The 19,097-nt window shown below is 44.7% G+C and overlaps 1 protein-coding gene and 1 pseudogene across 3 annotated transcripts in view; both read left to right on the top strand.

Moving 5' to 3' along the window:
- LOC101519868 (lactase/phlorizin hydrolase) overlaps positions 1 to 19,097 on the top strand; it is a 73,616-nt gene that overhangs the window by 31,762 nt on the left and 22,757 nt on the right. For 2 of the 3 annotated variants that reach the window (XM_058664441.1, XM_058664442.1), the window contains 6 exons: positions 3,913 to 3,992; positions 6,660 to 6,743; positions 6,862 to 6,964; positions 7,909 to 7,987; positions 12,245 to 12,971; positions 17,796 to 18,441. In XM_058664441.1, coding sequence (XP_058520424.1) covers positions 3,913 to 3,992; positions 6,660 to 6,743; positions 6,862 to 6,964; positions 7,909 to 7,987; positions 12,245 to 12,971; positions 17,796 to 18,441 — 1,719 coding nt within the window. Of the gene's footprint in view, positions 1 to 3,912; positions 3,993 to 5,611; positions 5,749 to 6,659; positions 6,744 to 6,861; positions 6,965 to 7,908; positions 7,988 to 12,244; positions 12,972 to 17,795; positions 18,442 to 19,097 lie in introns of those variants that run through there. The other variant, XM_058664443.1, reaches the window with a different exon arrangement.
- On the top strand, positions 15,764 to 17,323 carry LOC118757850 (nucleoside diphosphate kinase homolog 5-like; annotated as a pseudogene).

Here is a 19,097-nt window from a genome sequence, read left to right as displayed (position 1 = left end):
GCCGGGGAGCTCTGGGGTATTGGACATCTGAATCGCTGCTGAGATAGCTCTAGAGTGACCCCACTGTTTCTGGGATCTGAGTCAATCCTAAAGATTCCCAATGCCAGTAACTCTTCCTTTGAAGAACTTCCAATCCCTTAATAATGCTGAGCTTTGAACACCTATCAAGTAAAAGATAAGCTCCGGCTTGTCTAGCAGGCTGGCACCTAATGGTCCTCGGAGCAACCACGTGCAGGTGCGTGATTTACAGCTAGGAACGGTCCCAATCTGGGAAGCCACAGCTGGGATGAGGTTCCCACCAAGGGGTGTATGTGCTGGAATGGGGGCTGCGTTCTATCTAGGAAACAGTTGTAGTCACCCGAGGCACTAGTGTGGGCTGGGATTGGATGCACCAGGCCGGTTCAGATCCCAGCACCATCTGGTGTTATGGAGAAACAGGGTAGATGTGGGACTGACTAGGCTGGGTCTCAATCCCCTTCTGAGCCATGTGTGAGCTGTATGTGGGTATGGACGAGCCATGGCTGGGCTGAAACATCCAACAACAAGAGTCAGAATGGGGTGAAAGCCAGCCAGGAAAAGCCACTGTTCCTGCTAGGACAGGAGGTGAACTGAGTAGGGTTGGCTCAAGAACCCCCTGGCAAGCGCAAAATCTGGCATTGGGAGGGGTTCTGATGGAGGAGCCTGGGCAACTCCTCTGGCAGGACACAGTCCCTGCAGGTAAGCGCGAGAAGCATGATTGGAAACAGCCCAGAATAGGCCATGGAAAGTTTCCCACTGGCATGCATTCGGCATGGGTCAGGAGCAGGCCAGGCTGAATCAGTTCATGTCATCCTCTGGCAAATCCGATCACCAGAACAGAGTGTGGAATGGGCCGGGTTTGGTTGCGACAAAACCAGTACACATTCTGGAACGCCAGGGCGTGGTTGCCTGTACTGGATATGAATGCAACACCCATCCAGCACACGTGAGATCCAGGAAGGGAGGGGCAGAGCTGGCGGGGGGGGTTAAGGGGCTGGTCCCCTCGCTGGACAACCACTCCCACTGGAGAGTGTTGGCTGGGATAGAGACAGACACAACTAAGCAAGGCTACAACACCTGTGCGCTGCATGTGGACAAGATCAGGGCCACAGCATCAGCTGGCAGAAGCTGGCACTGGGGACTAATTCTGTCGAGTCAAATCACAGGACCACCTAAAGAGTGCATAAACCGGGACAGAGAGACCTGGGAGGGAAAAAGTGGGTTCCCCCTTCTTGGGTCACTATTCCCGTGGGAGGGCATGAAAACTAGGACGGGGGCTGGGATGGCTAGACAGAGGCACTCAACAACATCTGTGAGGGCTGGATGGTTGAGTCGATTAGATAGAACTAAGCTTTAATACCCATTGACAAGTACCAGAGCCAAATGGGATGGGGGACAGACTGGTCTTCTGCTACACAAATTGGCAAACCAGGGTAGGGGGCAGGCTTGGTGGGGGTTATTGTGGGTCGCCCCGACTAGGCTGCAGCTCCCACTGGTTGATGTAAGGGCCGAACCAGACTGGACTGCAACACCCATTGGTTCCAGTGCAACTCGGGACTGAAAACAGAACCAACACAGCAATTGCAACCACCAGCTGATCAGGGTGATGGACTGTGCCGGGCCCTGTGCTTGCTAGAACATACGAGAATCTGGTCTGGGAATACCTCAAAGTATCTTTGGAGATCTCCCCACTTGAACTGCTGGACTCAGAATTCTAACCAAGAAAAGACAGAAGACAGAATAGGACAATCATTCATCTCAGCTACATGTTGGCAGCGAAATATGGGACAAATGGAGACTTCATGATGGACCATATCAATCAGTGGACCACCTCATCGAGCGAACCTGGCAGTGACTCATAACTGGAGAACTATTAACTCCACTTGAGCACATATCTCAGAGCATGCCCCACATATGGGACTTGGGGTGGGCGGGAAACCGGGTGGGGCTTCTCCCTCAATATCCCCTTTTACCTCAGATACATGATGGAAACAATATGGACATAATAGCATTGCCCACCTCCCTATCCCCCTGAACCTTTTTTTTTTTTTCCTTCTCTTTCTTGATTTTCCTTCAACTATAGTTAACTATGTAAAGATTGTCAACAACAATACAATAAAATGGATTATATATTAAAAAAAAAAAAAAAAAAAAAAAAAAAAAAGAAACCTTATGGGACACCTGCATTCTGTTACCTTATTGAAGTGAGGTCTGAGTATCTCCTGATCAGAGATTTTTAAAATTCCATTATATTTATCACAGTAAGCATTCCTGTAAATCCAAATGCCTTCATTAGCTGAATATTGTCTGCTGGTAGCCAATTTTTGGATGAAATAGATTTCAGTCAAATTCCAGTCTTGAATCTAGCTTATTTATTCAATTTTTCTTTAGTGGTTCCATATCATAGGTATTTCTACAGATTCAGCCCTAGTTTGATACTTGAGGAAACTGAAGAAATGGTTAAGTTCCTCAGGAATCATTACAATCTGATGTGGGTAAAGATTTCTGTTAAACAGTAACACAGAATAAATGAGGATTCACAACTTCCAGCAGTGATTATGGTCTGCACCAGAATTACCCAAGAAGTGTGTGAAAATGCACATTCCTGGGCCCACCGCTGCCTCCTGGCTCTGAACCACTGAGGGAGGACCTGGACACGGGCATTGATTCTGATGCACACAGAAGTTTGAGTATGACTACTACGTCACGTAGTGCCAAAACAGATGGGTACGAACCACACATGTCTAGTTCAAATGTCTCCTCCCAGGTGCACAGTAGGGACTCTACTGATGTTTGTGCATCCATAAGAGAACAGGGACCAGGGACCAGCAATTTCCTCGAGCATCCTGCCTTTAAAGAAGTTTAGATAAGATTTCTCTCTTTGCCTCTCTCGTCTTGCTGGTGGCAGAGCAAGGCAGCTGCTTCATTTAAGGGACTTTTCTAGATGCTCTACATTTTGTAGTATTGATTGGTGTAAGAGATTCTCTAAGGAACATTATTTTGAAAGTCATCTAATTTTCTAGCATCACTACTCTGTAGTAAAGTCATGTAATTATTTCTTCATGAACACCATGGGGGGCCCAGTGCGGTACCCTGTAGTCCTCACCTTGCATGCCCGGGATTCCATATGGGCACCAGTTTTTTTTTATTGTAAGATTTATTTATTTTTATTTTTTGCAAAGTCAGATACACAGACAGGAGGACATACAGAGAGGAAGATCCTCCGTCCGATGATTCACTCCCCAAGTGAGCACAACAGCCTGTGCTGTGCCAATCCGGAGCTAGAAACTAGGAGCTAGGAACTAGGAGCTAGGAGCCAGGAACTTCCTCCAGGTCTCCCACACGGATGCAGGGTCCCAAGGCCCTGGGCCATCCTCGACTGTCCTCCCTGGCCACACTCAGGGGGCTGGATGGGAAGTGGAGCTGCCGGGATTAGAACATATGCCCATATGGGATCCTCGCTCGTCCAAGGCGAGGAATTTAGCTGCTAGGCCCTGGGCGCCAGTTTTAATCCCAGCAGCCCTGCTTCCCATCCAGCTGCCTATTTGTGGCTTAGGAAAGCAGTCAAGGACAGTCCAAAGCCTTGGGTCTCTGCACCCACGTGGGAGACCCAGAAGAGGCTCCTGGCTCCTCGATTCAGATTGGCTCAGCTCCAACTGTTGCAGCCACTTGGGGAGTGAATCAACGGACAGACGATATTCCTCTCTGTCTCTCCTCCTCTCTGTATATATGACTTTCCCATTAAAGAAAAATAAAATAAAACTTAAGAAAAAAGACACTAGGAAGCTGTTGAATTTCAACTGGAAAAGAATTGCACACCCCCACCCCAGTGCCTCCACAGTCAGAGCCTCCTGCCCTCACTTAACTACTGTCCTTTCCTCTTCTTGCTTTCAGGAGGAAAGGTGTCCATCGTCCTCCAGGTTGATGAGATCTCGGAGCTGCTGCTAGAACCATCCACAACTGCACTGGCCAAGGTGAGAATAGTCTGCAGGGGGCATTGGTGACAGCCAAGGAAGTGGTGGTTGAGTGTTAAGGACAGAGGGAGGATTTTGTCTTTGGGTTTGGCAGTCTTGCCAATGCCTCTTCTGAGTGGTGTACATTCTCTGGATGCATGATCACTTTCAAAACAAAATCTCATTTGTTGTAGTTCCAGCTCTTGCTGGGTCCCACGTCACCATGCCCACATGAAGAGACGAGATGCCTCTGCTTGCTCTGATGTTTTTAATTAAAGGAGTCCAAATTGGTTTCCTAGAGGAGAGATCAGTATACAGCAAAATATGTATTGTGATAAAAGAGTTTGTAAAATGTGCTCTCTAGAGTACTCAGCCCAGTGTCCACATATGTCTTGCACTGATTTTTTTTTAATGGAAAAATCTAAGACAGCAATAGCTTGGTCTCCAGTCTGACTGTGGGAAAATGTGAAAAAAAATCAGAAAAATTGCTGATTTCTGTAGTCCGGTGACACTGACAAGGTGTTATTGATGCCATCATGAATCTGGACTCTTTTGGGGTCCCCACCTGTCAGGGTCCAGTCTTTAGATTCACTGGTTCACTTGTGATAAGGTCTAGGTAACCAACTTCCAGGAAAGTTACATGGCTAAATGTCATGTAAATTACTTTGTACCAGGTGATAATAGCTGCTTAACACAGTTTCATGAGACTTGAGCGCTGATTAGAAAAATGCTTATCTTGCAGTAGCCTTTGAACTGGTTTCTATGCCTCTTCCATGTCGTGCAGTGATTCTATGGCCACTCACTCAAATGGGTACCAATCTCAAAGCCTTCCTGTGTGTGTGTGTGTGTGTGTCCTCCACTTGCTATCATACTCAGTGTATGTGCTGTTTGCTTCCTGCTCTCTTGCACTCTCTACCTGATAACGTTTTGCTGACTTCCATCCTTCCACTAATTTTCCAGAAAAATCCTACCCATTATTTTTTTTAAGATTTATTTATTTTACTTAGAAAGGCGGATATACAGAGAGGAGAAGAGACAGAGAGTAAGCTTCCATCCAAAGGTTCACTCCCCAAGTGGCTGCAATGGCTTTAGCTAAGCCAATCCGAAACCAGGAGCCAGGAGCTCTTCCGGTTCTTGCATGCAGGTGCAGGGTCCCAAGGCTTTGGGTCGTCCTCGACTGCTTTCCCAGGCCTAAAGCAGGGAGCTGGATAGGAAGCAGGGCCACCAGGATTAGAACCTGTGCCCATATGGCATCCCTGCACGTGCAAGGCGAGGACTTTAACTAGTAAGCTATTGCGCCAGGCCCAATCCCACCCATTATTTATGTCCATGTGAACATGATCCTTTAGGATGCCTCTCAATAATAATTCCTCTCTCAATCAGAGATCCCCTTTCCTCACCTTCAGCCATTTGTCAGACCAGAGATTCCCAAGATTCTGTGTGTGTAATCATTACATTGGGATAAAGTAAAGGGTACAGACCACAGCTGACAATACTGGGAGCGATCTGGGCTTTCCTAGGTTCCCAAGTGAGTCTAATTCCCATAAAAGTTTGAGAATCACTGGTGTGGGCCTTTTCTGACTTTCTGCTTTTTTTTTTCTTATTAGCTGGTACTTTTACCAAGCTGTCTATTAACTTGTATTCTTCTGTGGATCTCATTCATCTTTTAATGAAAGTCTCCATCCATTGCACCCAGCACAGTGACTTGAAGAAATTGGAATTCAATTATTGTCTGTTCCACTAAACTGACACACAGAAGCGAGATCCAAGAAGCTGGGTAGGTGAATACTCAAGTGATAGTTCCCAGCATGAAGCAAGGCCATGAGTCTTCAGTGAACACTGATAACTTGATTAAGAAAGCGGTAGGCAGCCACAGGGAATGAGTTCTAAAGCACGGTACACCCAATTCTCACCAGATGCCATTATCCACTGTCCCTCACATGTTTTGATTCTGTGAGTCTGGTGTTCTTTGACCACGTGCAGGCCAGTAATAAGGCAAGGGAATAGGTCCTTAATCAGTGTGGATGTGCATGTGGAGGACTGGGATAATGATGGCGGTGTCCGGGCTAATAGAATGGGCTGGGTCAGGGTTAACTGATCAGACATTAAAATTTGTCCTAACATTAAAACAGAAGCCAGGATGTCAGTGGAGATCACTGTAGAGGCCATGGGTTCTCCAGGGCTGTACTGCCCCTTTCCTGGTTGAGGACCGAGAGGGTATGTTCCCCAGGGGCTGTTCTTACCTCCAATACTCTCTCCTGGCATTCTTCTGCACTGGTGAGAACCTACATATTTTATACATATTCACTCACTCACTCATCACTTTTTTTTAATGGTGGAGGGAAACAGCTTTATTTAGTTCACATACAAATCAGTCCATCCATCCCTTTAGCAGGTGTCGTCATAGGGACAGTGCATGTGAGAAGGAGAGACTAAATGATGTCACTCATCACTTTCATCATACACGTCTCATTGAGTGCTTTATGTTTGTTTCTGTGCTGATCACATGGGTGGTATATTCCCAACAACACACAGGCAATGCCACACACACACACACACACACACACACACACACAATACCATTTTGGACTACACATGTTCATAATAAGAAGGAAAATGGAAAAGAATTCTATCAAGAAGATGTTTGTCTTGAAAATTTTTATGCTGTAATGACTTGTTTATTTCTAGGACTCAGTTGATTTCTTCTCTCTTGAGTTGTCTTATGAATGCCAAAGTGAGGTGAGCCTACCAGAGAAGCTGAGCAACTTGCAGGTAATTTGAGAGCTTTTTATGTCAATGATTAATGATAACATTCCCAGACAGCATATTAGACATTTAATGTTTTGGCTATACATGAAATGAACTGGGGTTCTGGTCCTTATCTTTTCAGACCATTGAGCCAAAAATGAAGGTTTTCATCTTCACTCTGAAACTCCAGGACTGCCCCTCCACCAGGAAGGACCCAGGCAAGCTGCTCTTCAGCCTTCTTGAAGGTGAGAGGACCACTGGGGGAGAGGTGCTGAGTGACATTTGGTGCACTGGCTTGGTAGGTAGCAGTCTTGACAGTCTGAGGGTCCTAAGGGTAGAGGCTGGTGTGGGAGCTCATCTGTGAGTTTGGTGTCTCCTGCCCTTCTGTTGATGGTGCCTTAAAGCCAGCTCTCCAGGGCCAAGAAAGAGGAGAGGTTCCTGTTAAGTATGCCCGGGATGTTTCATATGGAAGCACTAAGACTCAATTGTGAGTTTTAAGCACAGCAGTTGTTTTGCCTGCATAACCGTTTCAACTGACTTTCCCTGGAAGATCCCTTCATTTCTGCCCCTCCTGGCAGGGCTGCTTGGTGCTTTTCTGTCTATAGCCAGCCCACTGCTTACCCTTGGCTGATGTCCTCATTACCTTAACTCTGACAAGCTGATGACCAGGATGCTAAGAAACTGCAGATCTGCAACTGACAGCTCAGGAGCCTTCCTCTCAGCGTCTGTTTCGATTCTTCTTGAGAGTGAATCTGATTGGCAGGCTGTGGAGCAGGAGACTAACCTGCTGTATTTACCCCAAGTTTTTGATATGTCTGCCCCTCCCTCATGTTTGAGTTTTTTCTAAATTGATTGTCCTCCTAGTTTTGGTTACCAGCATCTGCACCATCATCATCACATGGGAACTTTTTGAAAATGCATCTTCCTGGTACCAATTGCAGACATGGTTTTAAGAAGGGCTTCTCAGCCTTTGTCTGCACAAACTCTGTCAATGATGATGATTTACACTAAAGTGCGAGACTCACTGTTTCAAGTCCTAGAAAGGAGAACATCTGAATTCCCAAACCCTGAACCTATGAGATTTTCCAGGGGCACTTGAGCCAATGCTTGGTATTTGGTTATGTTGTATTACTTCAAATGTGCACGTTCTTGCTTGAGCTTCAGATTAACCAAACGTCTTCTCTTACAGCCATAAATAAAGAACAAGTGCTCACCATTGGGTTTGACATCAGTGCAATTCTGAACTGTTCATCAAATTCTAAAAAAAGGTAATAGTAACTGTCAGTAACTGATATTTGTCTGATACACTGCTCTTCTTTCACACATGTGATCTCATTGGACTGCTGTAATCACCTCTTAAGCTAGTTAGTTTATTATAACCACTCAGCAGAAGACAAATAAAAGCTCAGATGGGAAGTGAGAAAAATCTATCTCTTACTGTGTCTACTCTGGGCCTCAAACAGAATGGCTTTCTTACCTTTATATTCACCAAGCTGTACACAACTAAAAGAGCTGGAATTTGAATCTCTGTCTTTTAGTTTCAGATCCTGTTAAAGTGAGGCAGGCATTTGGCATCATTGTTAACATTCTTCTGGGACACTCACACCCATATCGGAGTCACAAGATTTAGGTCTAATCTCCACTTCCAATTTCAGTTTACTGTTATTACAGATACTGAGCAGCAATAGACAAGTGCTCAAATGCTTGAGTCCCTGCCACCCGCATGGGCTCCTAGTTTCAGCCTGGCCCTGCTTGGTTGTTGTAAACATTTAGAGAATGAAGCAGCAGATTGAAGACATAACTCTCTCCTTGTGTGTCTCTCCCTCCCCACCTCCTGTCTCAAATAACCGGAGATGGAAACAGCAACAACAACAAAAAGATGCTCTTCGAGGAAGTGCAAGCATGTGGAGAAAAGGCCAGGTTAGAGACGAATCTGACAACTCTGCCTAAGTTATGTGACTTGAGTTCTTGGGGATGTCATCCTTATCCCCAAGAGGAGTCAGAGCAGAGATAGAACCTCAGCAGTCAGGGAGCACATGTTGTACACATAAATGTCACACAGGAGGCATTAAGGTGGGGTGAACACTGGAGACCATCACTCAATTTCCAGACTCTCTGGTGTGTAGCAACATGACTGCCACAACTGCCACCTTTGTTCCTGTGGTAATTTTCTTGTGGTAGCTGGCTCTTCTCCACCTTCAGTCCTCTCAGCTCTCTTCTGACTGGACAGCAGACTGAGAGCAGCTGCTGTTCTTGAGGCTTTTTGCTGGGAGTGTAAGCAGAGCAGTGAACCCACAGCTGGAACTGCCCCCTCCCCACTCATAGGGCCAGCCAAGGATGCTGGGCTATGTCCCAGGAAAGAAACTGAAAACCAGGAAAAAATGGGTTTTCTGAGAGTTCAGTGATTACAAACTACAAGTGGCACCCATCCTGGGGATTCCTCTCTATCACCTTGACCTCAGTGCGTCACCAAGGCCCACTTGACTCACAGTGATAGTGACACACGGGCCCTTACTAAGGGGATGTCGGTGGACAACCTGCAGGGCACAGGCACAGCAGGGAGGGGCTTCAGAGAAGGCTAACATCGATTCTCTCTTGGGATTTTGGACCTTTCACATGAGGCAGGCTCAAATGACTCCCACACTGGAGTGTGGCAGGGGACACACAGCACTGCAGCCCCACAGAAGAAGAGGGCACTGCCTGGGATGCTGTGAGGCTCAAAGAGGGAAGTCCTGGGCAGAGAGCACGAGGCTTCCTTTGGCAGATCTCTTCCCAAGTCAGACAAACCCTGGAATCCCACTCCAGTGTCTGCATGGCAAGTTCTCTTTCCCCAGGAGGTGTTTATATGTGTCCTGAGACCTCTTTTCATCCAAGCCAGAAGGACAGAGACTGAGGATTGGTTCAGAATGAGGTTACACACAGCTGGGGCAGCACGCACTCTCCAGGCTAGACTCCAGGGTGGTGAGAATGTTCTGGATGAGCCACACCATAGTCTTCTCCCCTTACCACTGTCCCAGCAGAAGTGGGGAGTGGTGCTGAGTAGCCAGAAGGGCTGAGGTTGGAAGGCTGCCTAAAGGGCTTCTCTCCTTTTCGGTGCTGTCCCTGCTACTTTGCCATTTCTGTGCTCTGGAAAACCAGCTGAGTGTGTCACTTACTAATCACACTAAAGTCCACTGATGAAATGTTCTTGTGCCCAGCCTCTTTTCCAACTGCTACCTTCTGGCCAACATAGGCACTTCTGCTAACCTCTGCTCAAGGCTGCCGTCTACTGGGTATCATTCACATTTATTTTATTTTATTTGAAAGGTGATGTTACAGGGAGAGGAGGGAAGCAGAGAGAGGGAGAGAAAAAAGAGAGGGAGAAGAAGAGGGATCTTCTCTCTGCTGGCTCACTCCCCAGATGACTGTAATGACTGTGGGAGGAACAAGAAAGACAGGAACCAGAAGCTTCATCTGAGTCTGTCACATGAGTATCAGGCGTCCAAACACTTGCTGCTTTCCTAGGTACATTATCAGGGAGTGAGATCCTAAGTAGAACATATGGGATTTGAAATTGTGACCATATGAGATGCAGATATCACAGGATTGACTTCATGTAATACTCTACAACTCAGGCCGCACCTATGACTTAAAATCTTAAAAAAAGAGATTTGTTTATTTTTATTGGAAAAGCAGATTTCACAGAAAAGGAGAGAGAGAGACAGAAAGATATCTCCTGGTTCACTGCCCAGATGTCCTCAACAGCAGTGCTGAGCTGGTGCCAAAGACAGGAGACAGGAACCTCCTCCAGGTCCTCCAGGTCTCCCATTGAGTCCAGGTTCCCAAGGCCTTGAGCTTTCCTGTACTGACTTTCCAGGCCACAGTCAGGGACATGGATCAGAAATGGAGCAGCCAGGATTCAAAGTGGTGCCCATATGGAATGCTGGAGCTTATAGGTGGAGTATTAGCCAGTTGAGCCATCACTCCAGGGCCACAATATGACTTTTAAAATTTAATTAATTTTATTTTATTTGAAGGGCAAAGAATGAGAGACAAACACAGAGAGATTTTCTAACTGCTGGCTCATTCTTCAATGCTCACAGTAACCAGGGCTACACAAAGCAAGAACATGACTTAATGATTGTGCAATTAATTTAGAGGCTGGGAACCAACATTTCTGTCTTATACCACCACCCCGCAAAAAAAAAAAAAAAAAAAAGAAGGAGGAAAGAAAGAAACCAGAAATAAAAGACAGGAGAAGCAGACTAGAATAAAATAGAAATTATCAGACTATGTTGTATATAATGGTAGTACATTTCTGTGTGCTTCATTTAAGATATATTTATTTATATGTACATAAACATAAATATCATTATTCTATACACATAGAGGATGGCATGGTGATTAAAAGTACAGACTTGGCTCCACCAGTTTCAAACTTGTGACCAATGGGAATTAGCCACAATTATCAGGTATGCAGCTCCAATTTTGCTGATTTCTCATCTTAACAGCCCTCTATTTCATGGAATCAGGTAGATGCTTGAGCTCCTGTTGTTATGTCCCAAATCCAGCGGCCTAGAGAGGAGAGCTTGTGGTCAAGAACTGATATTAGCTCACTGTTCACCAGTAGAATTGACCCGAGGTTCAATATTGGAATATTCCTGCACCAGCTAATAAATAGCTGATGATTGCTTAAAGCCCAAATGTTACTTGGTTCTTTAAATTTGTTTTGTGTGAAATAGAATAAGGATAAGTAGTTGAAGTGTCTATCAGAAATTTACAGTGGAAATTCAATAATACACATATTCTGATCAGAGTTCAAAATTCAATAAAATGAAGTCATCGTTATGTTTCAAATTTTTTTAATCATTTATTTTATTAATATGAGAAGTAGAAAGGCAGAGTCAGAAACAGAGACAGAAAAGACCACGGGCAGAAACTTCCCATCCACTGATTAACACCCGAAATGCCCACAACAACCAGGCCTGGGACAAGCTGAAGCCAGAATCCCAGAATTCCATCTGGTCTCCCATGTAGGTGGCAGAGACCCAACTACTTCATCAACCACAGCCGTTACTTCTGCCTCCCAGGGTGTGCATTGGCAGGATGCTTGAACATGGGGTGGTCGCTCATTCAACCCAGGCACAACAGCATGTGCTGTAGATATTTCACTTAGTAAATAACCACTGCTGCGAACATGGGCTCCTGAAATCATCATCAGTAGCTACATTTTATAATGAAAACAATGTAAGAAAATAAAGCATGGCACCAGAACTGAAGATAGTATTGAAGGGCAATCTGATATACAGAACAGTAAGCATTGTTACTGTTTTTACTCATACGAGAGTAATGACAAAAAAAGAAGTAATAATTCTAATATTCCATTTACTAATCACTTTTCAGCTATGACATTTTGGGGCGTGTTTTTTGACTGCTTTTTTCTGCAATCTTTCTTAATCACATTGCCACTGTCCATCAGTGTAGGGACATTTGTCACTCACAAGATCATTCATCACTATGTTGCTTTATGTCCCTTCTGTCCACAGCATGTCTTGCTCTCTGACTGACAGCCTGGCCCTTCAGACTGAGCAGCATCAGCACCAGAAGAGATCTGCTGGCCCCTCACCCCCAGGCTCAGCCTACCAGAGAGTGTGGGAAATGTTTGCTAAGCAGCCCAGGGCAGAAAGGGATGAGTTCCTGCAGGATGCTTTCCCCCAAGGCTTCCTCTGGGGCGTCTCCACAGGAGCCTTTAATGTGGAAGGAGGCTGGGCTGAGGGTGGAAGAGGGCCCAGTGTCTGGGATGGATTTGGGCTCAAGCAGGCTGCCAAGGACAGGGCCACAGCGGAGGTGGCCAGTGACAGCTACTACAAGTGGGCCTCTGACGTGGCCCTGCTGCGTGGCCTCCGGGCTCAGGTGTACAAGTTCTCCATCTCCTGGTCGCGGATCTTCCCCAGTGGGCGCGGGAGCAGCCCCAGCCCCCGAGGTGTCGCCTACTACAACAAGCTGATCGACAGCCTGCTGGACTCCCACATCGAGCCCATGGCCACGCTGTTCCACTGGGACCTGCCTCAGGCCCTGCAGGATCAGGGTGGGTGGCAGAACGAGAGTGTGGTGGATGCCTTTGTGGACTATGCCGCCTTCTGCTTCTCTGCCTTTGGAGACCGTGTGAAGCTGTGGGTGACCTTCCACGAGCCGTGGGTGATGAGCTATGCAGGCTATGGCACCGGCCAGCACGCACCGGGCATCTCGGACCCAGGACTTGCTTCATTTCAGGTATTTCCATCTCTGCTGTTCCACTCATGCAAGGAGAGGGGGTATATGGCTGGAAGAAAGTCGGTTATCTGTTTCCCCTTCCCATCCACAAGTCTTAACTTGTTTTTAAAGCAGTCAGAGGGAGGGAAAGAACCGCAAGTTGTTGGTCACATTATTTTGTCCTGACGCCATGCTTGCATCCTCAGAACAACTCTGAAGGGTGGGGCTAGGAGGATAAACCATGTGATCATAGAGACAACACTAGCAGGTCACCAGTTAGAAGCCAAGCATCCAAACCTAAGACTTCTCGGTCCTGAAGCAGGAGTCACATGTCAGTTGGGACTTTTGGTGTAAGTGGCAAAACAGCTCAACAGTCCTAATTGATTCTCAGCAAGGAAAGAATTCATTGTTTCAGGAAACTGAAAACTGAGTGATTTTTTTTTAAAGATTTGTTTGCTTTTATGAGAAGTCAGATTGCAGAGAGGAGGAGAGACAGAGAGGAAAATCTATCAGCTGATTCACTTCCCAAGTGCTCCAACAGCTGGAGCCGAGCTGATCCAAAGCCAGGAGCCAGTAACTTTTCCCAGGTTACCCGTATGGGTTCAGGGTCCCAAGGCTTTGGCATGTCCTCTATTGCTTTCCCAGGCCAGAAGCAGGGAGCGGATGGGAAACAGGGCCGCCAGGATTAAAACCACAGCCCATATGGAATCCCGGAACATATAAGGCAAGAACTTTGACTGCTAGGCCAGTGCCAGGCCTTAGAGTTGTTTTTGATGGATGGTTTGAACTTCTCTCTCACTTTTTTTTTAAGATTTATTTATTTTTATCAGAAAGTCAGATATACAGAGAGGAGGAGAGACAGAGAGGAAGATCTTCCATCCGATGATTCATTCCCCAAGTGACTGCAACGGCCAGTGCTATGCCAATCCGAAGCCAGGAGCCAGGAACTTCCTCCAGGTCTCCCACATGGGTGAAGGGTCCCAATGCTGTGGGCTGTCCTCAACTGCTTTCCCAGGCCACAAGCAGGGAGCTGGATGGGAAGTGGAGCTGCCTGGGTTAGAACTGGCGCCCACATGGGATCATCCTGGCACTTTCAAGGCAAGGAGTTTAGACACTAGGCCACAGCACCTGCCCACACTTTTCTTTTTTTATGCCTTTATGGTGAAATTCATCAAAATCTTTTTGTTTAGGGGTTTTTCATATGCCCTGACTGATCCTGAAATATTTTTATGACAGCTTTGGTGATAAAGTCCTATCATGTCTCTACTTCATTCTTGCTTTTATTTATGAGAATGTTTCAAAAATTTAATGGAAAAATGAAATTAAAAAATCAGTTTATTTGGTGCCAGAAATTTTAAAATATATGCCAATGTCTTTCTTTTGAGCTTTTGGGAATCCTTCATATCAGGTTAATATAACACAATTGCCTTAGCTCAGGTTGTTAGAATACCTTATCCTGGAGACAACAGATATTTATTTCTCACAGACTTGAAGTTTGTGAAGCTGGAGATTTAGGACCAGCTTGGTCAGGTTGTGGTGAGGCCTTTTCCTGATGTGTAGGGAGACACCTACTTGTTGTCTCCTCATATGATGGGGAAGGTGAGCAGGGGAAAAAGAGACACAAACCAAATGCTCTAGTTTCTGGTCTTAGCAGCCCATCAAGAGAGAGACAACCTCATGAACTCATCTAAAGCTAATTACTTCCAGAAGGCCTCATTTCCAAATACCACCACATTGGAGGTTAGGGCTTTATAGGATTTTTAATGAATGACACAGTTCAGTGTATGGCAACTATTGTAAACTTTAGTCTTGTGTTTAAGGCACTGTCCCAATGAACCTCAATTTAGTGCTCAGTATTTACTTGACTTTGTATCAGCAGCAGTTTTAGATGATATTTGAACATCACAGTGACTGTTTCTGATGACTTGTGTAATATTCCATAGAGCACCCAAACTGACACTGACTAGTTCAAAAAAAAAAAAAAGTATTCCAGACTTTTGGAAAGGTGCTAAGTTTGCCATTGGAGTTTAGAATCCGTTTAAGGACTCAGTTTTTTACTCAGAGTTTACTGTAAGGCATATTTTGGTATGAAATTTGCCAAAAAAGGAAAACAAGCTAAAAGTTAGTAGGATTACTCCTGCACTCCAGGTTGTGGTGTGGTACAATCTACACTCTAATCAGTGATCATCCCAGTCAGATCCTTAGTCACTGCCTGCAAAGAAGCTGAAGTTGAGATCAGATTTTCCAAGTTTTTAATCCAAGTTAGGGGCAAAATCAAGCTTGATTTAAAGAGACTTGTTATATTCTTGACAGATCTGTTTTACCCACATTTTCCTGAAATGTTCCACCAAGAAAAGCTGTTGGCTTATAAAACCATGAGTTAAGTCCATGAAGAGATTACTGGCTATTATATTTCTAACAAGATTTCATTCACTCGAAAGAAGAACAGGTGGGATAGAAAGAGTGGTCCCCTCCCTTGTGTGTTACTTAAAACAATACTATGCATGAAGTACTAATTGGTCAATCAGCACTTATTTATTAAGCACAGTGGCAGAACAGCATTGTGGATGCCAACAACAGATCTGACACCAAGACTGCCTGGATTTTGTATTTTCACTTTACAGATTAACATGATCCTTACAGAGTTTTTCCACACCTCTAGGTTGTACTTTTCTCATCTTTAGAGTGCTACTATTAAGTGTAATTTCATATGAGGAGGTTGTGAGAATTATAAAAGAATTCACTTAGGGTACTGAGTTGATACCTGTCAAGAAATGAATTTGCATCCTGAGGTACCAGAATAGAGGTTATCTATGTCCCAACCTCACGTATGTGTAGTAAAACCCTTGGCTATCATCAAGCCAGCTGTTGTGATAAAGAGGAGGTGATAGAAGATATTATTCTCAGATCCAGGTTCACCATTGTTTAGAGAAGAAAACTACACATGAGATCTGAACAATATTGTAATTTTTATGTGGAACAGTATGGGAGAAAGATTTCCCCAATTTAACAGCATACATGAGTTCTTGACCATTTGTTGTTGCCATGATATTAGCTAGACATAAAGCTATCTCTTGCTGCAAATAATTTGTGGGACCAAGTAATAGTTTAGTAGCTAAGAAAAACACAACCAGATGGGGCTGCAGGCTGGTACAGCCTCTATGGAAATCAGTATGGAGAATATTCAAACAACTCAAAATCAACATACCGTATGATCCAGCAATAGCACTCCTAGGAATATATCCAGAACAATTGTTTTACGAGAAACCAACATGCACTCCTATGTTCATAGCAGCACAATCAGTAATTGCAAAAACATGGAAGCAACCAAAATGCCCATCAACAGAGGATTGGATAAGACAGCTATGGTTCATCTACTCCATGGAATACTACTCAGCTATTAAAAAAAACAAAATGCAGTTCTTTGTGGCCAAATGGGCCAAACTGGAAACCATAATGCTAAGGGAAATGAGCCAATCCCAAAAGGTTAAATACCACGTTTGCCTTAATTTAAGATGATATGATGTTATGTATAACATACTATGTTATGAATGTTATATGTTGTGTATAAACTAAAATTGAAATATAAGTGAGGTGGTCACTGAAGGTGGCTAGGAACTCGCATTTACTTCTAACATATTGGTTACTCATTACTATGTCAATTAATTCCATAATGATGTAAATTTTTGCTGATGGTATGTTGGAGCTTTCAATTGACTGGGATGATACTCTGCTGGCTCTGTCTTCAGACCAGAGAGGGTATACCTAAGAAGCCGTTGAACTTGACTGGACAATAAGATGCTGGACTCTATGTTTGGTATACGCTTGCAATGGGGAAATCTCAACTGAACTTGAGCTGTGGTTATGCAACAAAGTGAAGGAATCCACCATGGTGGGAGGGTTTGGGGAGGGGTGGGGAGAACCCAAGTACCTAAGTAACTGTGTCACATAATACAATGTAATTAATGAATTACAAATAATAAATAATAAAAAAAATACTGGAGACAACAACAACAAAAAAAAAACCACAACCAGACAGTCTAAGAACAATTCATGGCACAAATGATCTGAGGAATGCACTTTATTGGAGTAATGACTTCACTGCAAAGGAAAGAGAAACTAGCTTCACGTTTTCTGAAGTGATTGTTGATTCTCTTCCAGTTGAAAACGCTGCTAAGGACTGTTATGTTTTAATGAAATACCAACTCGGCTTGAAGGATGTAGGAAGTTTGTAAGCAAAACCCAGAAGACATTATATTTGGTCTCCTGATTGGCTCCTGAAACATATGCCAAACAAGCCTAAACTTTGTAATCATTCAAACACAGATGAACATATATTAAAAAAAACAAAAACAGAATTTGCTGAGCAGTAGATGCTCAATATTTTATGTGTTTTTTTTAATATCATGCTATTTGTTGATTTTACTGGCCTGTTGATTTGTTGAATTTCTGGATGATGTCAGTGTTAAATTGCTGACATTTGTCAATAGTGTTGATTTATTGAAATTGTTGACACTATTTGTCTTACTAAGATTGTTATTGCCTTATTGATGTTGTTGAAAGTGGAGGTGATGTTAATTTATTGTTATTGCTAGCATCAGTTTATGGTTGTCTGGTTGACATTATTGATGATATCACTGGCTTGTTCATGACTTGATACTCTTTTGATTAGTGCTGCTGCTGTAGCTACTTTGAACAAGTTGCTATCTTTACTGGTTTCTTAATATTGTTGACATTGGTATGAATTTGATTATGTTGTTGTCAGCTTATTATTAGCTTCTTAGTCCTGTTGCTATCCTTGCTGTTGATACTGAGCACTGTTTTTCCTCCTTTCTTCCACACAAGGTGGCTCACTTGGTCCTCAAGGCCCATGCCAGGACTTGGCACCACTACAACAGCCACTGTCGCCCACAACAGCAGGGGCAGGTGGGCATTGTGCTGAACTCAGACTGGGCAGAACCCCTGTCCCCAGAGAGTGCTGAGGACCTGGCAGCCTCTGAGCGCTTCTTGCACTTCATGCTGGGCTGGTTTGCACACCCCATCTTTGTGGACGGAGACTACCCAGCCGCCATGAGGGCTCAGATCCAACAAATTAGTGAGCGCTGCCACAGTCCTGTGGCACAGCTCCCTGAGTTCACTGACGCAGAGAAGCAGCTCTTGAAAGGCTCTGCTGATTTTCTGGGTCTGTCTCATTACACCTCCCGCCTCATCAGCAAGGCCCACGAAGACACCTGCATGCCCAGCTATGATACCATCGGAGGCTTCTCCCAGCACGTGGACCCTGCATGGCCTCAGACCTCATCTCCTTGGATTCGTGTGGTGCCCTGGGGCATGAGGAGACTGTTGCAGTTTGTATCCCTGGAATACACAATGGGAAAAGTTCCAATCTACCTGGCTGGGAATGGCATGCCAGTAGGGGAGAGTGAAAATCTCCTCAATGATTCCTTGAGAGTAGACTACTTCAGCCAGTACATCAATGAGGTGCTCAAGGGTAAGAACCGTGCACCTGCTGGTGCTGCCTGGAGGGTGGATGGTATTTGTGCAAGTCTTCAGAGACTTATTTAGTGAGAAATGAAGACACAAAGGCAATAGTAGCAGTAGACCTGGGGATTCTGTTACCTTGATCTCCTAATTCTGTTTCTCAAAGGCCCTGATCCTTGAGTCCATGTTCTTACTCCTTTCTACATCTTTCCATCTGATCCTGTCAAGCCATGAAAGCTCACCTTTGTACACTTCATTATTCTGTAAATCTTTCTTGAATGGCTATTATGTTCCATTGAACTGGACAAGACTATGTGGATATGAATGTCAAACATCATCCTTTTAAAAATGATTGATTGATTGATTGTAAAAGCAGATTTATGGAGAGTCAGAGAGAAAAATCTTTCACCTGCTTGTTCACTCCTCAAATGGCAACAATAGCCAGAGCTGAGCATTCCTTGAGCCAGGAGTTTCCGCAGGTCTTCCACACAAGTGCAAAGTGCCAAGGCTTTGGGCCATCCTAAACTGCTTTCCTATGCCACAAGAAGGGAACTGGATAGGAAGTGGAGTAACTGAGATATTTCCTGGTACCCATATGGGATCCCAACACTTGGAGGTGGAGGATTAGCCAGTTGAGCATCACACCAGAGCTAGATATCATCCTTT

This window comes from Ochotona princeps, chromosome 5 (genome assembly GCF_030435755.1).
Source record: "Ochotona princeps isolate mOchPri1 chromosome 5, mOchPri1.hap1, whole genome shotgun sequence".
NCBI lineage: Eukaryota > Metazoa > Chordata > Mammalia > Lagomorpha > Ochotonidae > Ochotona > Ochotona princeps.
This window is presented reverse-complemented; position numbering and strand designations above follow the sequence as displayed.